Here is an 18,679-nt window from a genome sequence, read left to right on the forward strand (position 1 = left end):
GCTTCTCTTCTTGTGAAACATTTATTCAACATTATAGCGCATTGTTTATGCACCACATTGCAATAAAATGTGTGCCTGCATCATTTTATCGCAATGCACACCAACACATGGCGCTCTAGATCGGGCATTACTTCCACGCATAGGTGTGAAACCAACCTCCAGATTTTTAGTTGCTTATTTACAGTTTTGTATACCTTTGATTTTCACCATTTCACAAAAAGGTACAATTTAAAATGTACAAATATTTTTTGTTTATTAGCAATAATGTATCCTTTTAAATGTGCCTAGGTCTTCCATGGTATCCCTAATAATAAGCTGCAATGCTTCCTATATGAAAACCACTATGAAAATAATTTATACTACCCTTGCATCGTGCTCTACTGAACAAATTAATTATACATACATATATCCACTACAAAATCTACATAAATCCACTACACAAAATATACATACACATGTTGTTTAATTGATGCACACTGGAAATATATGTATTGAGAGATACTGTATATATATGTTGTTTTATGATTGTTCATATATACTTAACTGAGGTATTTTGTAGTGGATATATGTATGTATAATTAATTGCTTCAGTAGAGCACGATGCAAGGGTAGAATATTTTTTTATTTATTAACTCAATACAGTTTTCTTAATGTGCTCTATTAATTACTTTGGTTTTTTTTAGAGAAAATATTGTTTTGATAAGTGTTTTGCAACTATTGCAGTACGTACAAAATTAGTGGCACCACCTTTTTTTTCTACTGTACCCGTGCTTTCAGAAAATGTGTGGTTTTGGGGTATTTTACAAAAATTCAAAGTGGAGGGCAGGGCCTGGCAGAGAAAGGGTTAACAATGAATCATTAAAAAAAAAATTGTATAATTTTTTTTTTGCAAAGTCAAAAGCAAAGCTTACATAACCCACATTACCCACAATCCCTCCTAGGCTGAACACTCTTTTCCTAGTAGTTTTACACATCTAGACATCACACTCCAAACCCGCAACATAAATACATATCATTTGCTATTATAATGCATCACTATATCATCATATTAGCTTACATTTAATGTCATCAGAGGCTCATATACAGAGCTTTTTGTCTTCTCGCTTGCCTTTTTGAATTGCAGAGGACATTGTAGATATCGGAAGTTATATTCAATCTAATACAAAAATAAATAATCCAATGTAAATATCACAGACTATGGAGGGATATGATACCGTGTTTCCCCGAAAATAAGACAGTCTTATTTTTTTTTTGCACGAAAAAAGACAAGATGTACATGTTATGTAACTCACATAGAAATTTGGACTCTTTTTGTCTCCATTTGATTCCATCATGCATCTGTCCAAGAGATTCTGAAAGGCAAAGAATACATAGATTACTCTTCTTTAGTATACATAGAATAAATAGATATTATTTCATACTCTTGTCTAAATAATGAAAAACTTTTTAAATAAAGGAGGTAGACCACCAAGACCATCAGCCTAGAACTTTCTCACAGACATGTTGTTTGTATAAGGGTGGGTGTATCCTGGCAGTCTGAGGCTGTCTGAAACCGTATTGTGCCTGAACCATACAAGTCTTGCATTCGACTGTTTTGCCAAATGCAAAAGAAACCAGCTGCAAATCACATGTCCCTACAGGTATGCTTTGCACTATACATAGCATAGTTCAAAGCCCAGTTGGACTTTCAGTTTAAAGTTGCTAAATATAAAGTATATATTGTGCACAGTCTTATATAGTATTTTTTTTTTAGAAAATAGCACAACCTAAGTAGAAAAGCCTGTCCGCTGCCAGCATACTATGGAGAAATACCTTTGTTCTCTGTGTAGATGTCGTGGTCTCCCTGCAGTGGCCAGACAGGCAGAGTCAGAATTAGAACTCTACAATTAGTAGACATGTGCACTGCCAAAAAATTTGTTTCGTTTCGTTTTAAATTCGGATTTGTGTTATTTCGTTTTTCAGGATTCGGGTGTGAAAGTCAATTCGGATTCGGGATTCGGATGAAATTCGGTAGCGTTAGTACGAACGTTCGTTTTGTTTTCTGTTCTTATTCGTTTCTTATTCGTTTCTTATTCGTTTCTTATTCGTTTCGTTCGTTTGCAGCAAAAGTGACATTTGAGGGGGAAAAAATATTTTTCTCCTTCTCTAATGTCACTTTGCTCCAACGAACGAAACGAATAAGAAACGAATAAGAACAGAAAACGAAACAAACGTTCGTGCAAACGCTACCGAATTTCGGAAATGGAAATTCGGATTAGTTTGCATTCGTTATGTCTGTAATTCGGAATTCGGATACATCCGAATGTCCGAATTTACGAAAATTCGTCCGAATTTCGATTCGGAACGAAACGAATCGCACATGTCTAACAATTAGCAGGGAGTGAGAGCTATGCTAAATAGCAAAGCCATAGGTCAGACTCACAAGGAGGTGTATCAGACCTCTGCAGAGAGACCATTGTAATTGGTAAACATTTGCATTCTACATTAAAATAAAATTGATACTTACTTTGAAGCTTTCTGGCTGATGATAAACCATTTCAAGTATAGGGCACTTGTAGCTAGAAGTATCTGAAAATGTTGCAAGAACCTCCTCCCACCTGAAGAATAATGAATAATGAATATTTACAGTGTTATTGGAGAAAAAAAAAAAAAAGGAGGAGCCAGCGAAAGGAACAATTACATTTACAACTCATATATTACATATTTGAATGTTTCTTTGCATATATAGCCCTGCAGACCCCTTACCACTACACCTCATGTCACAGGGGGTTGGAGATTTCAAAGTCACACTAAACTCAGGAGTTAAACCTAAAAATACATTCAAGTACCTTAACATTTAACAAAATTGTATCTTATTTGTGCATCACTGGGCTGTAGAACCTCAAATCATCTCTGAATGCATGCTAAAGCTGTCCTATCTTCTGGAGGGTGGCTACTTTTGTTCCCCATGGACCCTGTGTGTGTTGTAAAGTTTCCACTGCTCCAAACGCACTCCCATGATGGACTACAATCTCAATACAAATTAGTAAAAAAATTACTAATTTGTATTGAGCTCTTAAAGCTGGAATACCCGTTCATAAGAAGATTTTATGACCGGCTCCTTTGATCAGCTGATCGAGGGATGCTGGCCGAATGGGTGCTGACAGTGAGAATTTTGGTTGTTCATCATGAACTGGCCAAAATTCACACAGTGTATGGCCACCTTAACACTAAACTCCAACCAAAACTTTCAGATCGGGGATGGGTTTGCAGGGTTGGGCAAACTCCGGCTCTCTAGCTGTGGTGAAAATACAAATCCCATCATGCATCTGCCTCTAGGAGTCATGCCTGTCTCTGTGAGAATCTTGCAGTGTCTCATGGGCTACATTTTGCCTACCCCTGGGTTAGAGTCAGGTTTTTACGGCCATCTATTTCCTTCCTGTTTGTAAGCATGGGAAGTGTTGGGATCTCCAATGGGAAGAGACAAAAAAAAAGATATACTCACCCAATCCTAGGTCTCGCGGCAGTGACTGCTCACCTTTCTCTCCCTGTGCTCCAGCTGTGGAATGTCCCTCAGACTCCTCATGCCTAATGCAAGTGGATGGATGTGCTGACATTGCCGTTGCTAAGACTGCCAGAGCCTGGAGGAGCAGAGGCTGCAGGGACCGGTCTAGCAGCCAGGATACTAGATCGGGTGAGTATATCTTTTTGTATTTTTGACCCTAGACCAAAATGAGCACATAACCCTTGTAGTGCGGGGGTAGCCTCACTGCAAGGGTTAATTTTTGGGCATGCCGGGAATTCTTTTCTTTAACTTTAACTTTGTTCCTTAACATTTAACCACCGCCCCAACCCTAACACTTAACCTAAACCTTACGTAAGCCCTTAAAGATATTCTGGGGTTGATTTACTTAAGAAAGAGACAGTTCTTCCATCATCCTTTCATGTGCAATTTTTATTTTCCTTGCATGTGATTGGATATTCTTTGCAAAGTGAAATTTCACCACATTCACAAAGCTAAGGGGAAACGTTCCCTGCAAAGTGCAAATTCCCTATTTCCCTTTCCCTAAAAAACTGCTGAGGGTATAAATTACAGGTACCTACCGGTGTCTGCACATATCCGCAGCAGCTTAAAAAAAGCTTGCACATATGGCCGAATGCTGGGCATTTGTGATAGACAAAGCGGCAATATTTTCTCATATTACTAAATGTTGCCCGCTGTTTCTTGCACCTGCACATTCCTATTGGCCAATGAGGGTGCCTATCATATTGATGGGCCAATATGATCGTGAATTCTCCACCACTAGCTTTGCCTGTCACAACAGCCCATTACTCTACTATATCTAAATACTTTTTGAGACTGCTGAAGCTATGTGCTTGTGACCCTAGGTACCTGCACTGCAGCAGTATTTTAGATTTTTTTTCTTTAACACAGGGGTCTCAATGTGCCGCCTCGTGGTCCGATTCCGTCCCACGAACCGGTAACATTTGGCCCGCAGCAGGCTGTCAAGTCACTGTCCACAGATTTATGTCAGTGTTAGTTAGTAATTTTCGTACTACTAGCTTTGTCTGTCACAACAGCCCATTATTCTCCTATATCTAATGGCTTTTTGAAACTGCCAAAGCTATGTGCTTGTGACCCTACATATCTGCCCTGCAGCAGTATTTTAGATTTTTTTCAAAGTCTCTTCAACAATGGGGTTTCAAAGTACCGCCTCGTGGGCCAATCCTGGCCCACGAACTGGTACCATTCGGCCCGCAGCTGCCTGTCAAGTCACTGTCCACAGATTTATGTCAGTGTTAGTTAGTTATTTTTTTGTACTGTAAATCTTCTAAAGAAAAGTAAGAAATGTAGCATATATTTTAACAACATTGTGACTGTGGACCATTTACAACTCTTTCCAAATATAATATAGTTTCCTTTTTTTCTTTACCTTTCACTTTGAATTGCAGCAGATACAACATCCTTACTCCCTGCACGTATAGCCTCATGAACGAAGGATGCTTCATTTGCATTTAAATTGATAGCAGCCCCACTTTCCAGCAATAAAGCAACCGCTTTGGCATGTCCTTCTTTAGCAGCCAGGTGCAGTGGAGTGTTCTTAAATAGAGAATGTATAATGTTAGTAGCTTGTTCTCCCTTTTTCAGGCTTTTCTAATAAGGCAGTGGATAGATCATGTGCAGTAAACCACAGCAAAAAAAAATCACAAATCATTCACTGATCTGACTATGGTAAGCCATATTTTGCAGATAATTACTACTTTTTGGACTGGCTTATTAAAAAGGTGTGCTTTCTAGTCTGGTTTTGTCTGGTTAGCTGGGCGTCACCTTTTATTACCATCATATCCGAGCGGAGGATGTTTTGACCCAGTATTGTTGACCATATTGTGCTGCTACAGCAGTGGAAGTCATGGATCTGGTTGTGTTGTCTGGCAGGGTTACCTGGATCCCAATCCACATGGAAAAACAGACACTTAGGGGGTTATTCACAAAGCTGCCGAAGGTAGCCGAGTGAATAAACCAGCTGAAGTGAAGGGAGCCGAACTACGTTCGGCTATGCACTCCGGCTCAGTACGGCTTATTTCAGCCGTACATCGGCTGAAATCGGCCGTACATTGGCTGCCTTCGGTTGCACTTCGGTCAGCCGAACATGCAGAGCAACCGAAGCTACGGCTGGATCCTTCGGCTCCTTTGTGAATAACCTTGTTAATTTTTTTTAATTACAGTGCACCACAACACACAGGTGGTCATATCTGCGCATTGTGCTGCATAACCTTAATCCATAATGAATGACACTGCAACACACTAAACTGTGTGCAATGCATTGCACTAATGTGCAGTAACTGCAATGCAATAGTGTAAATGAGCCCTACAAGACTTACACTCATTGATAAGATTATGTACCTTGGGTATACCACATTTATATAGACATCCTGAAAATTTGTGAAAAAAAATTCTAGGTTTGGTTTTAGTAAGCGGTAGAAGCAAACTTCAGTTTATCCTTACAAACCTGGTCCATGACATCTCGAATGATTAACCTCACATTTAATTTCTATATTTGTGCTTCCATATAAGGAATAACATGGGGGTTGCCAGCACACTGGCAGATTAGTGGACCAATGGATCATTTTTCAGAAAGGCTGATTCAAACAACATCTTGGCAAAGTATCCTGCTGTCTAGAGAGATAATTTATTAGACTATGGGGTCTAATCAACAAACTGCCGAGGGCAGACGAGTGAAAGACCGATCTGAAGTGAAGTGAGCCGAACACTGTTCGGGCCATTAACTTCAGGCTGGTACGGCTAATTTCAGCTGTACATCGGCTGAAATCAGCCGTAGATCGGCTTGCTTCGTGTGGCTTCGGGTCGGCCGAACATGCTCAGCATGTTTGGCCGACCCGAAGTGCAGAAGGAGTTCGACTCAGCTGATCCAACATCTGGATCGGCTGAGCCGAACCTCCGGCAGGCTACTCACTGCTGTTCGGGCTATTCTTAAAGATCCCGAACAGCAGTGAGTGAATAGCCGAATGCCACCGAGCGGCATTCGGCTCGGCTGTTCTGCTCGGCCCCTCAGAGGCACTGAGCAGAACAGAAAAATTACAAAAAAGTACAAAAAAAGTTAATAGAAAATGATTGTGCGGAGCTAGCAGTGACAGCTAGCTCCGCCCAATAGTTTCCTATTGTCCGGCGGCTCTGCTGAATCATTTTGTAGAAAGCATTACTGTGTAATAAGCATTGTTTGTGCATTTTCAAAATTACCTTTTCTTTGTCCGGCTTATCAATGAGAGAAATAGATGTATCCAAAAATGTCCTGATAGTTCGCGTATAGCCTCCATGTGCTGCATAGTGCAGACCTGTCCATCCACAATGGTCGCTGAGTCACAAAGAATACATCAGAATAATGAGTATGAAATATACAATATTAAAGTAGATGAAGCCCCAGTTTTAGTGCTGTGTATCATAAACAATACTATTTTTTTTACAAATAAAATATTTGTATTCATCGTTTTTCATCCTGTGTTGCATCTCAGTTCTTCTGATCTCCTACAGGCTCTTCCTGTCATGCATGTACTTCAGTGATGGCTGCATAGTATGTCTCAGGGTGGGATTCCTGATGGTGATAACAGTAGGCCGTGACTTTGAAATGAGTGTTGAAATGGACACTTGAATACCTACCTCTCACCCCCCCCTCCCTTTTCTCCATAAGACAAGGAGGGAGCAGGTGTTCTGCTGTTCAAAAATTAGCTTTTTAGTGCAGGCCCCCTCCCTTTTGCTAAAACACTGCAATAAACGGCAAAACAACAAACAAAACATGGTTGTAAAGACGTTGCAGTACGGTGCAGGATCATCTTGGTACGAGATTTAGGGTACACATCAATTAATGAGATCTTGCCAGAAGGATGGTGGCATCATTGTGTGTGTGTGACTCATTAGGTAGTAAAATAATAAGCATGACCGCCCTGGAGCCTACAGTTTTAAAAATAAGTCAGCAGTAGTGTCTCCCATATTTCAATCACTGCAGGTTTTCTACATGCACATATTTGCATTTTTTAAATAAAAAATTATTTTAGAAAATGAAAGTTTAAATTTAGTGGCCCTTTAACTTTGTAACTTTGTAAAGGTGCCCATACCCCTTTCGGTCCTGATTTATCACCCAGCTTCCCGATAATCGGGGCACACAGCACCGGTATCAGTACTCGGTATCAGCAAGTACCAGAAAAAAAAAAGTATCGGTACTAGTACTCGATACCAAAAAACAGGTATCGGCACAGCCCAATTAAAAAATATATAGCTGCATTTAATGGAGAATTTGTATATCTACCTGGAGTTCAGCTTTAAAGGGAAAATAAATGGAGAACTGAAATGGGTCACTTCACCTGCTGTCACTCTTATGACTGTATGATAGTGATTTATTTAATAACGTGATACGAAGCAATGGTTTGCAATAATTAATAGCAAACATATATCAGCTCATAACCAATTGGTTACTATGGTGCACTTGTGTTCCTTGCAGACATACTAAAAGCATCCCATCTATACAGACATATTTTTTATTACCGTATGTTTGCTGTATTCACGCTATGTATAGTACATTGGTATTCTTTGCTGACGCATGAAAAGTTTTGCATGGGTATAGACATATTTTGTTACCTTAACATGAGGGCTCCCTTCTTCAGCAGAAGATAAACTATTTTGTCATGGCCATTTTGTGCAGCCAAGTGCAAAGGTGTCATTCCCGTTTCATCTGCATCATTGAGAAGCCTGGCATCGCAGGCAAATCTCAGAAGTCTCTCACAGGTGTTGTAACGGCCGTAGCTAAATTAATGGGGAAAAAATGAGTACCTAATTACAATAAGATCCGGTAATATGATTATATAATAAGATAATGAGGAAGTAATGGAGATGTACTGTGAACAGTAGCAGTAAAACAGCATATAAATGTTTAATGAATGCAAGGTGGAAAATGAAACTTGAAATAGAAACCCAAAATGCATTTACTGTTTTCAAATACATGTATCTAAACCAAATAAAATTGAAAGAGGTGAACTGGAAAAATGGCTGTATTCAAGTGTCCAGAAAAAATGAATAAAAACAAAACAGCCCTATCTGTATCGCTGTATGACTTTGTCAGGAGGACGGGAGCTTCAGATAGGCTCCTGTGCAATGTCATGTGGTGAAACATGTAGAGCATTGGCAGAGAGATACATCTCCTCTTGGTCTCAGTATTATTGGAAAGTTGTAAACCAGGTGGGCATACTACAGGACATTTAGTGTCATCTTGTGGTTGTGCCAGTGTGCCAACTAAGCTAAGAGACAAGTGAAGACGCCAAACCATGGTAAAGCTCAGGAGTCTGACAATAAGTCAGGGGTAATGCATCTCACTTATGTGGATCCTCCAATATAGTCATTATTGACCCGATGAGGTGATGATTACCATGATCCGAAAAATGGAGGGGTTTTAAATGAGAACTAGTAAATAATGTGCAGCAAATCTGTAATTGTTTCTTTATATCTGTGTGTTATTTTTATCAATATTAGGCTATGAACACACAATTTGTGGGCCTTTCAGTGTTTCTATTTCATCCGTTATGTTGGCATGATTTTACACATATTACTTCTATAACGGTTTAAAACAAAAACATTACGTTTATTGGGAAGTCATTGTAACATGTTAGGTTTCATCACACAATATATTGTAATAGTGTGTTCACTACTAGTATTTGATTTTTATTGATAGCAGAAAGACACATTAGGTTTACATTCATGCACTATTTTATTACTTATGATTGCACTTTGGTTCATTTATCTATTCTAGCACTGTGTATTTTTACTATCATATGTATGTTCTTTTTGAGATACTGTGTGTACACAGATCAAGAGATGTCAAGAGATGTCACCAGCACACCAAAAATCCTTGCAGGATGACCATGTGTTAATTTAATAAGAACCATGTCAAGTAAAAACAAGTGCTTTCGGGGCCACGCAGGGTCCCTTCATCAGGCTTAAAGGAGAACTATGAGGTGAGTGCTTTTCACTCACCTCATAGTTCTAGCCGACCTGTGACAATGAGACTGTCACAGGTCGGCTCAGTAGATCGGGAGATGAGCGAACACATACCGGGTTTGCTCACCTCTCGATCCTGTCACGGCTCTCTGCCGTGGCAGGGGGAGGGGCTGGATTCCCCTCTCCCCGCTCCGATCTGCCAGCGCTGACTGGCGGAACGGACGGGGGAGGGGGCGGGTACAGCTGGCTCTGCCTCTAGATAGGCAAAGCCAGCTGTCACTCACGCAGCTGGGCGGATCCCATCGTCTAAGTCGGGATCTGCTCCGGCTGCGGCGTCTCAGTATACCGCGAGCTGTAGCTCGCGGTATACTGAGCTTAGGGTAACGGGAGGATGCTAGTTTGTGTCCTCCCGTTACTCTAAGGAGAACTATGGGGAAAAACACTGACCCCATAGTTCTCCTTTAACATTGTACACACACACATACATACATACATATATTGTGGGAATTCGCTCCAAATGGTAGCACATTAAGGACGGAGTCCACTCACAAACATGTTCTTTTCAGGCCTTCTGCCCCCTGTTATTTAACAGTACACACAAGTTTTCCCTCACAGGGGTTGCTCCAACATAACTCCTGCCAAAATAATGTTTTTTCCTAGTCTCACTAACTTCAGGTTACTACTTTCAACCTCTCCCAAACAGGCTGCATCCTACAGATTTACCACACAGGCTAGTTCCAGGATGGAGTCCTCCTGACTTCTGGCCAGACCTCCTCTGTCACCCAGGTGGAGCCCTGAACCTGAACCAGCAGTCTTTTCATAAAGGATTGTGCACAGGTGCACCATCATTTGGTGCTGGTCACCACTAAAGCCTGGACCCAGGGATGGATATTTCATCCCTCGCAATGCTCTTTGAAATCTCCCAGTTCCAGGAACCCAAGCCAAATCCGGAAAACCTGGGAAGAACTGCAACCCAGCTCTTTCCCAGTAAAAGTTTGCACTTTCTGGAACTGCTCAGCCCCCCTGGCTGAGAGACCTGGGTGACTATATTGTCAAAAGACACCATGGCATTTCCACGCATTGCCACAATATATACAGTATATATGAGGGAGAATCAAAAAGTAAAGGCAATTTATAAATTAGGCGGTATTCAAGACAGAGAGAAGCTTTCGCAATTAAGCATATTTATGTAGCCTGTTGGATAGTTTGAGCATGCACAGTACAGCACTTGGACTTCAGCCTAGTGGTAGTCTTGTGGACAGACACAAGGACACTATGTTGCGAGATTGCACCATCGAAGAATAATATGCCATAGTGCGCTTTCTTTGTGCAGAGGGAGAAAAACCAGTTGAAATTCACCACCAGATGTTTGCTCAGTATGGTCAAAGCACGATAAATCAACTAAAGGTTAATGAGTGTGTAGAAAGATTTAGAGTCGGAAGAACAGGCTTAATCGACTAAGCTAGTTCTGGTCAGCCATCAACATCGTGCACACAAGACCACAATGACAGAACGAATGCCTTGATCAGAGAAGACCAACAGATAACAGTGACTCAATTGGCTGCATATTTGGATATCAGCTATGGATACGCATTTGCCATAGTGCATGATGGCTTGGGATACAGGAAAGTCTACACATGATGGGTTCCCAAACATCTTACTACTTCGCACAAGGAACAGTGCGTGGGAGGTTGAGACACAGTTCTTGAGACGGTATGAAGAAGATCGGAGTATTCTGGAGAGAATTGTCACCAGCAACGAGGCATGGGTGCACCATTACAACCCAGAGAACAAAAGGTTCACCTCAGATGATAAAGTAAAAAGGAAGCAGTGCACACCTGGCTTCAGCAGCAGCTGAAAAGCTTTTTCTCTGCAGGAATACAGAAGCTAGTGGAACGATAAACAAGCACATCATCTTGCATGTGGAAAAGCGATATGTTCAAGTGCTCACAGTTAGTTCTATTAAAGCCGTTAAATGTATTTTGACTTTACTTTTTGATTCCCCCTCAAATATACAGTATATGTTATTGTTTTGTATGAAATATGGTAATCTTACCAAGCAGTAAAATGCAGAGCTGATCTTTTATCCTTACTCTTAGAATAAAGGGACACATTTAGTCCCATCAGGTTATTCACAGAATTTGGAACTCCATGGCGACAAGCATAATGTAGAGGTGTACAGCCATCTGCATCTTCATCACTGACAAGTTGCTTGATGGCTTCTTTCTGTTGCATGGGCACATATATATATAGATAATTTAGAATGTCAATCTTACCATATGCTTATCAGTTGTGTCAATATATGCAATGTAATATACCTGTAGAATTTCAGCATTAATGTTTCTTAAACCTCCGGGTTGTAAAACTGTCATATGAAGAAAATTCCGCCCATAATTATCCATTAGCTTTACATTTGCTCCTAAAACAAGAGCAGTAAAATGCAACATTACATTAATGCTACCATATTTGTAGCTTTTTTGTTTTCCTTATACATTTTCAAGGACCAGACATTTTTAGGGCTTACAATACATTATTTCCTACTAGTCAAAAGCCAATCAAATTCTAAATTATCTAAATTGACAAACTGAATCTGAATACATGCGGCCAGAGGGATGTACAATTCACAGAGTATAATTGTAACATGAATTACAAGACTTTCACCAGATCATACAGATATGCAGTAATATACTCAGACTAATTAAAAAAATAAAGAATTCCTGACCTTCCTGATCTGACAATTAATACATTCCGCAGCATGTGGTTATTTAAGTGTAGTTCCACTTTTGAAGTCAAATTTGAGAGAACCCCACTATGTCTGTTTTGTGCTCCTATTCACACAGAATATAGAAAAATAATTTTGAGAAATATATTTTATTACCATTTAGCTGTTTCTTTGGTGAAGGCCTTTGTGCAGATTCCAGGCTACTTACAGCAGTCCTAAAGTGAATTTAGAGGGTCAAACTGAGAGATGAACTGAGTTCCTCTCATCAAGACACAATGCGTCTAAGCCTTTAATCCTTTGTTAGATAGAGAGTGTTCAAATCTAGTTTACAACTGATGATGGAATCTGCCAGCACAGTACAGACAGGATTAATTAGAGGAAACATAACTTCGGACAGCCCCCTCCTTACCCTTACATAGGAGGAGGCTAGGTAGGATTTTTAAGCATGCATAAAACACATAAATGAAAGAGGCAATTTTTTTTAAGCTATGCAATGTGGATGGGAACAGATAACAAACATAAAATAGCTGTTATCCCAATTTGGCTGCAAAAGTGGAACTACACTTTATGGAGAATATATACTTTTTTATTGTCAGCACTTAAAATAATTTTTTTAGCTAGGCAACCATATTAATATTTTGTATTCTTATTTATAGCCAATAGGTGGGGTTTTAGACTCCCTTTCACATGTTTCTCCTTACAGTGTGCTGTAAAAAGCCTGTTGTTTGCAGAGATCAATAGCGCAAACTGAACTTTTACACACACACATAAATATGTCAGGACAGTGACTTTTCAACAAGAGCAACCCCCCCAAGCCCACCCCCCCAAGGTTTTTTGCATTGGTACATGTCCCACATGGCAGCTACCCATCCACTTTTTCACATAAGCTTGCAAACTGGGGCCAGAAAAAATTCAAAATTTGTCTGCCGTAGACTTCAATGGGGTTTGACCTCTATGTTCGAGTTTTGTGGATTTCTCAATGGATTTTGGCTTATCACTATTTCTTTCCTATTCACTTATACTCCCATGTTACATTTCATGAATGATATCTATCCATTGGTGAGTATGGATTTACCTGACATTTACTAAAACAAATATGTGTTATAGTTTGGCCCACACAGTCAACACTAGATTTTGTTACTCTGTTCACATACCAATCACAAGTACCACATTGTTTGATAAACAGAAAATCAAGTATGTCCTACAGCCTGATTACAATGTTGTGAAGTATTAAAATGTATACAAAACATGCAAAACTTTGATGTCTGCTTTCACATAACTTGAATGATAGACACAAAGAGATTGGTTTACTAAAGGAATAGAGACGGTTTACTAAAGGAATAGAGACTGTTTACTCAGCAAAGTGCATGTTCACATAGCATAGTGATAAGGTTAAGTTGTGGTTACTTCAAATGTCCAGTCAAGTGCAAGTAAAAATCAATTTTGTTTATATTTCCTTTTCACATGAATGAGTATTCAAAAGGTACATATGATCAGCTTTTTGACTAGACTAAGAAAACTTTCACTTTGATAAGCGAACAGTCAATTTCCATTAGTAATTCAATCTCAGGGAGTCATTATTTGGTTGATTAAAAATGCAGATGGCAGAGGAAAGCTTATTCCTAGATATGATAGACATTAGGACAAAACCACCAAATAAGGGCTAGACTATAATTTCCAATGCTATATGTTTAGTAACATCTAGGAGGACAGAGATGGCCTGTGCTATAGGATCAGGTTTATTTAATATGGCAGATCTAAGGGCAGTGATCTTGTACACATTGCAGCAACACCCAGGGCCGGATTTACTCTCCCTGCAGCCCCAAGGCCAGGTTCTGCGATGCGCCCCCCCGCCCGCCGAATGTTTCTTATTATTTTTTACTTTTAATCACCTTTTTATTTTTTTATTTAATTATTTCATTTTTTTTTAACATTTTTATTTATTTCATTTTTTTTAATCAATGTTATTTTTTTTCACCTAACTTTATTGCTATCACACAGGAGAAAACAATCCACTGTGTGATAGCAATTGGAGGTGACAGGTTCTCTTTATTGACCCTGTCACCTCCAATACAGGAGTTCTAGCACATCACTGTGCTGGAACTCCTGTGACAGGTGAGAGAGGAAGAGCACAGCTCTCCCCTCTCACTGTCTACAGTCTACACGGAGCGGCAGGGTTACTTTTAACCGCTGCCGCTCTGCTCACTGCAGTGAGGAGAGAATCGGCAATGGTGGACGGAACCAAAAGAGAGAGGTAAGTGCAGGGGGGGGAAGGGGAGGAGGCTGCACACTGTTTACATGTGAACTCGGTGACATCGCCGAGTTCACATGTAAACGAAAAATCGGCTGCCTCACTCTACATTTAGTCCTGCTTGTACAAAGCAGGACTGAATGATGAGAGGGCAACTTCCCCACAAGGACACCGCTGCCGCCCCTCTGCGCCCTGCCGCCCCGAGGCCGGGCCTCGGTGGCCTTGTGGGGAATCCAGGCCTGGCAACATATGGCAAACAAGCATGACGCCAGAATAAACATTTCTTTAGCCTGAAGATAGTAGTTATGATGTTTACCCTTCATCCTGTCACAGGCTTGACTTTCACGTGTTCTCTCTCCACCTTGCCCACACATTTGTAACCCCAATACCAATGGCTTCTCTACTACCTATTAATTGTAGTTAACAAAATCAGGAAATTAGAAAAAGTAATTCCTTTCAGCTCTCTGCAGGCATTGGCAAAGAGACAGATATGAAATTTCAGTTGGTGTGTAGAGAACGTGAGGTCATTTTACGAAGAAGAATTATATATAGGTACACAGGTAGTAAAAAGTGACACATCCACATTTCTTCATATCTAAGGTTCCAATGATGTGTACTACAAATAGTTAAATGAAAGGGGAGAATTAATTACAATTGACAATGATATATTTCCCAGAAAGGTCAATGGAAATGTAGGCACTGCAGTAAGCCATAAACTCAATAAATGAAACAAAATAAATGAATGGCAATATAATAATCATAAAACTGTACCTAGTAAATCATTGAAGATTAACCAGGTAAATTCAGATTTATGTGAGCAGGAAAGGAAGTTTACAAGGTGACTTTTAGGAAATGTTGTTGACATATGATAAAGGGAGAGAAATGTATACATTTCAAATCAACGTTTATATTTTGGTATTTTGAGATGAGGAAAATCTTATTTTGAAGTTGAGAAGTAAGATTCAAGGTTTGACACAATAACGTTATTGGATTAAGTGTCTAGGACTAACACTGTACCTTTTTCAAGAAGTAAATTCACAATTTTCCAAGCAGAGCATGAAGTAGCTAGCATCAGAGGTGTACGGAACTCGTTATCGACACTGTCAATATTTGCTCCCTGTAAATAAGAGAAGGAGGTGAGTACACAATGGATCAATGCTACAATTAAACAGGCAATAATCGGTCTCCAGCCTGTCTATGGAAAGGAGATACGTTAACTCATGATTATTAATGGGCTAATAGCTACACAGAACCACAGAATTACTTTTTGCTTTGTTTAAGTTGAACAGCAAAAACAGAAAAGCAAACAAAGCAAAAAATAAACTGGTCCAATGCTTTGGGAGATTTATAACAATAGAGTCTGTGCCAAAACTAGCAGGGCAGAAGCAACAGCAGTTTTTCCTGAACCTGTCCCATGATGAGGCTCAGAAGGTAAATAAAAGAGGAGACACACCAAGCAATTCGTATATAAGTAGCCAAAACTTAATAAGATAATTAATTCACTAAGCTGTAATGTTCCTTATAAGCAATAACAACTGTGACTTTAAAGAAGAACTTCGGGCAAAACTTTTATTAACCTTGCAGTGGGACTACCCCTACACTGCAAGGGTTAACTGCTCGTTTTGGTCTAGGGAGGAAAAAAAAAAAGCTACACTCACCCGATCCTCCAAGCCAGCTTGCTTTTAGACCTTTCAGCTTTGCTCCCCCCCTACGCGAGGGAGATGGGGATATGAGTTAAGTATTGATAAAGTTATCGATTATACCTCTTAAAGGATGCTGTTTAGGTGGTACCAAGCTAAGGGGGACCAGCATGGGGGGAGGGCTTTAAAGAGGGGTGCAGGGAAAGATCAATTAGAGGCCGAGAGAAGCAAAATCCAGTTTAAATAAATGGTCAGGTACAGTATTTCCTTTTTTTTGCTTTTATTTTGAATATGAGAAAAAACTCTCTATGTCTGCATGCATTGCTCTCAGTGTCTTAAATGGTGCCAGTAGTAAATTACATATATTAGAAGGTTTTGAAATGAAACAATTTCATGGTATTTGTTCTGTTAAATAGTTAATACCATAATAACGAAGTACAAGTAGGAGTACAAGGAAAAGAAAAAGAAGAACAATCTACAACCATTTATAGATGTTTATAGCGTGTATTTTCACCACTGTTGTTCGCTATGAAGAAGCAAACTAAAGTCAGGTAATGCTAGCACCAGAACAACTAATCATATATTGATTAATCCATTTTATCTATTGTCAGTACTAGGGGGGTGATTTATAAACCATTTGCAAATGAGATTTGCAGCACATTATGGTTACTAGATGAAGCCCGAGGAACATAGACATTTCTATGCTCTTCAGCTCCATCTAGTGATCTTACTGTACTGTGAACCTCATTTATATAGCTGTTTCCTATGTAAACAGTTGATAAAACACACTCTATGTCATTTTAGCAAACTCCCAGCAAAAACATTTTTTAACTCTTGAAGTGGGGCTACCCCTGCACTGCAAGGGCTAACTGCTCTTTGTGGTCTAGGGAGGAAAGCAAAAACGTTATACTCACCCAATCCTTTGAGCACAGTGATCATATGTCCATTGGTGTCCTCAGGTCCTCTGCACTGTATACGGAACACGCTGACTCAGAGACCTGAGTGGAAGTGAAAATTGATCGACCGGTCTAAGAGCAAGCCGGGAAGGGTTAATAAAAATTTTGCCCGGAGTTCTTCTTTAAGTCATGAATGTGAAAGCTTATTTCGTATGTAACAACATGGTTTTACCAAGTGCAAGACTTCAAGTCTGTTGTTTCACTAATAGCATTGCTTGTACTGACTTTAACCTATCTTAATGATTAAATGCTGTATAAAAATTTAACTTTTGTTTGCTGTACAAAATGGGATGAGCAAGAGAAATCACTTAAATCCCCCAAGCACACTAAACAGTGAAGATGGAGGGATCTTCTCTGACGGCTATTGTATTCTGTCAACCGGCAACTGACTGGCTGCAGTTGATGTTTGGTGGACTATTTCCCATCCGGCTTTTTCAACAAAAGTTGATTGATAAATTGACTTTTGTCAAGCCTGGTGGTGCTGGTAGTGCCTCCTGCACACCAAATTCAGCAGGAAACGGCCAAAATTCGATCCTTGTATGGTCAGCCTTAATCCAATGTATCTTATTTTCATTCATTAATCTCAATTGACAACTGTAAAGTTTAATAATATTTGAACTGTTATTTTGTCTTCAATTAGCACTTCAGTTGGATTTACTGAGCTCTTTTATAGTATATTTATATTATTTTTGATTCTATGATTCTATAAATCTACGATTTATTCTTCACTGCTGGTTGGATGTATCATTATTATAGATAACTTTCTGTCCTGAAACTAATTTGGCTTTCTACATGGTAACTCAACGTTTCTTTTTTTTTTTTAATATTACCTTTTATTAGGCATTACAGAAAACTAACTCAATGTTTGTACTAGGGGCCAATTTAAAAAACAGTGAATCTATTTAAAAAAAACTAATTCTAAGCTAAAATTTGAATGCAATGACTTCCCAAATTTACAAAAATCCTTATTACCAAAAAACCCCTTTATTATTTGCCTTTTTGAGCAGCAGCAGGCAGGAAGAGAGAAGATTTATACACACCTTGAAGTGCTGGACTATTTAAATTAATCCAGTGCTTATAACTCTGCAGTTATTAAATAAAGTAACTGTAAGTTAAATGCAAGTACTCAGTTCTCAGGGCAAAATAGCTCAGATGAAATTAGTCTGAGGGTGAATGTTGTAAAGCCAAAGCTTTATTGTTACTGCTGCTTTCTAATGGCCCACCAACATTTGGTGAATTAAGCCATCCACACATTTTAAATTAAAAGGCAATTCCTTATTGTAAATGTATTATCTCAATTAGCATGAAAACCAGAACCAGGAAGGTAATGTGGTACAGTTGTCATATCCTCTATAAATGTAATTAGTTAATTATTTAGTCAGTTAATATAATTAATTTCTCAAATACACTTAACCCAGATGGTCAGTGTTTAACCCCTTCATGACTGAGCTAGTTTTTAGTTTCTGTTCCTAAATGACTGACACACTTTTTACATTTTTGCTGTGTGATTCTTCCACAGCAGCAAGTTTTGATTATTATTATTATTTTTAGAATTTTTTTAATAATAATTATAGTATACAAATATATTTATATATAAATGTTTTATGTTCCTAATTTTTTGTACAC

General features: G+C 39.2%; 1 protein-coding gene across 1 annotated transcript in view; it reads right to left on the reverse strand.

Annotated features, from left to right (window-relative positions):
* TRPA1 (transient receptor potential cation channel subfamily A member 1) overlaps nucleotides 1–18,679 on the reverse strand; it is a 60,475-nt gene that overhangs the window by 24,699 nt on the left and 17,097 nt on the right. The window contains exons 9-17 of the mRNA XM_018562331.1: nucleotides 15,475–15,574; nucleotides 11,803–11,903; nucleotides 11,541–11,710; nucleotides 8,132–8,296; nucleotides 6,740–6,854; nucleotides 4,914–5,080; nucleotides 2,507–2,597; nucleotides 1,293–1,352; nucleotides 1,058–1,156 (exon numbers count right to left, since the gene is read on the reverse strand). Of these exons, the coding sequence (XP_018417833.1) occupies nucleotides 1,058–1,156; nucleotides 1,293–1,352; nucleotides 2,507–2,597; nucleotides 4,914–5,080; nucleotides 6,740–6,854; nucleotides 8,132–8,296; nucleotides 11,541–11,710; nucleotides 11,803–11,903; nucleotides 15,475–15,574 (1,068 nt within the window). The remainder of the gene's footprint in view (nucleotides 1–1,057; nucleotides 1,157–1,292; nucleotides 1,353–2,506; nucleotides 2,598–4,913; nucleotides 5,081–6,739; nucleotides 6,855–8,131; nucleotides 8,297–11,540; nucleotides 11,711–11,802; nucleotides 11,904–15,474; nucleotides 15,575–18,679) is intronic.

Source organism: Nanorana parkeri, unplaced genomic scaffold (assembly GCF_000935625.1).
Source record: "Nanorana parkeri isolate BGI_ZX_2015 unplaced genomic scaffold, ASM93562v1 scaffold572, whole genome shotgun sequence".
Taxonomy (NCBI): Eukaryota; Metazoa; Chordata; class Amphibia; order Anura; family Dicroglossidae; genus Nanorana; species Nanorana parkeri.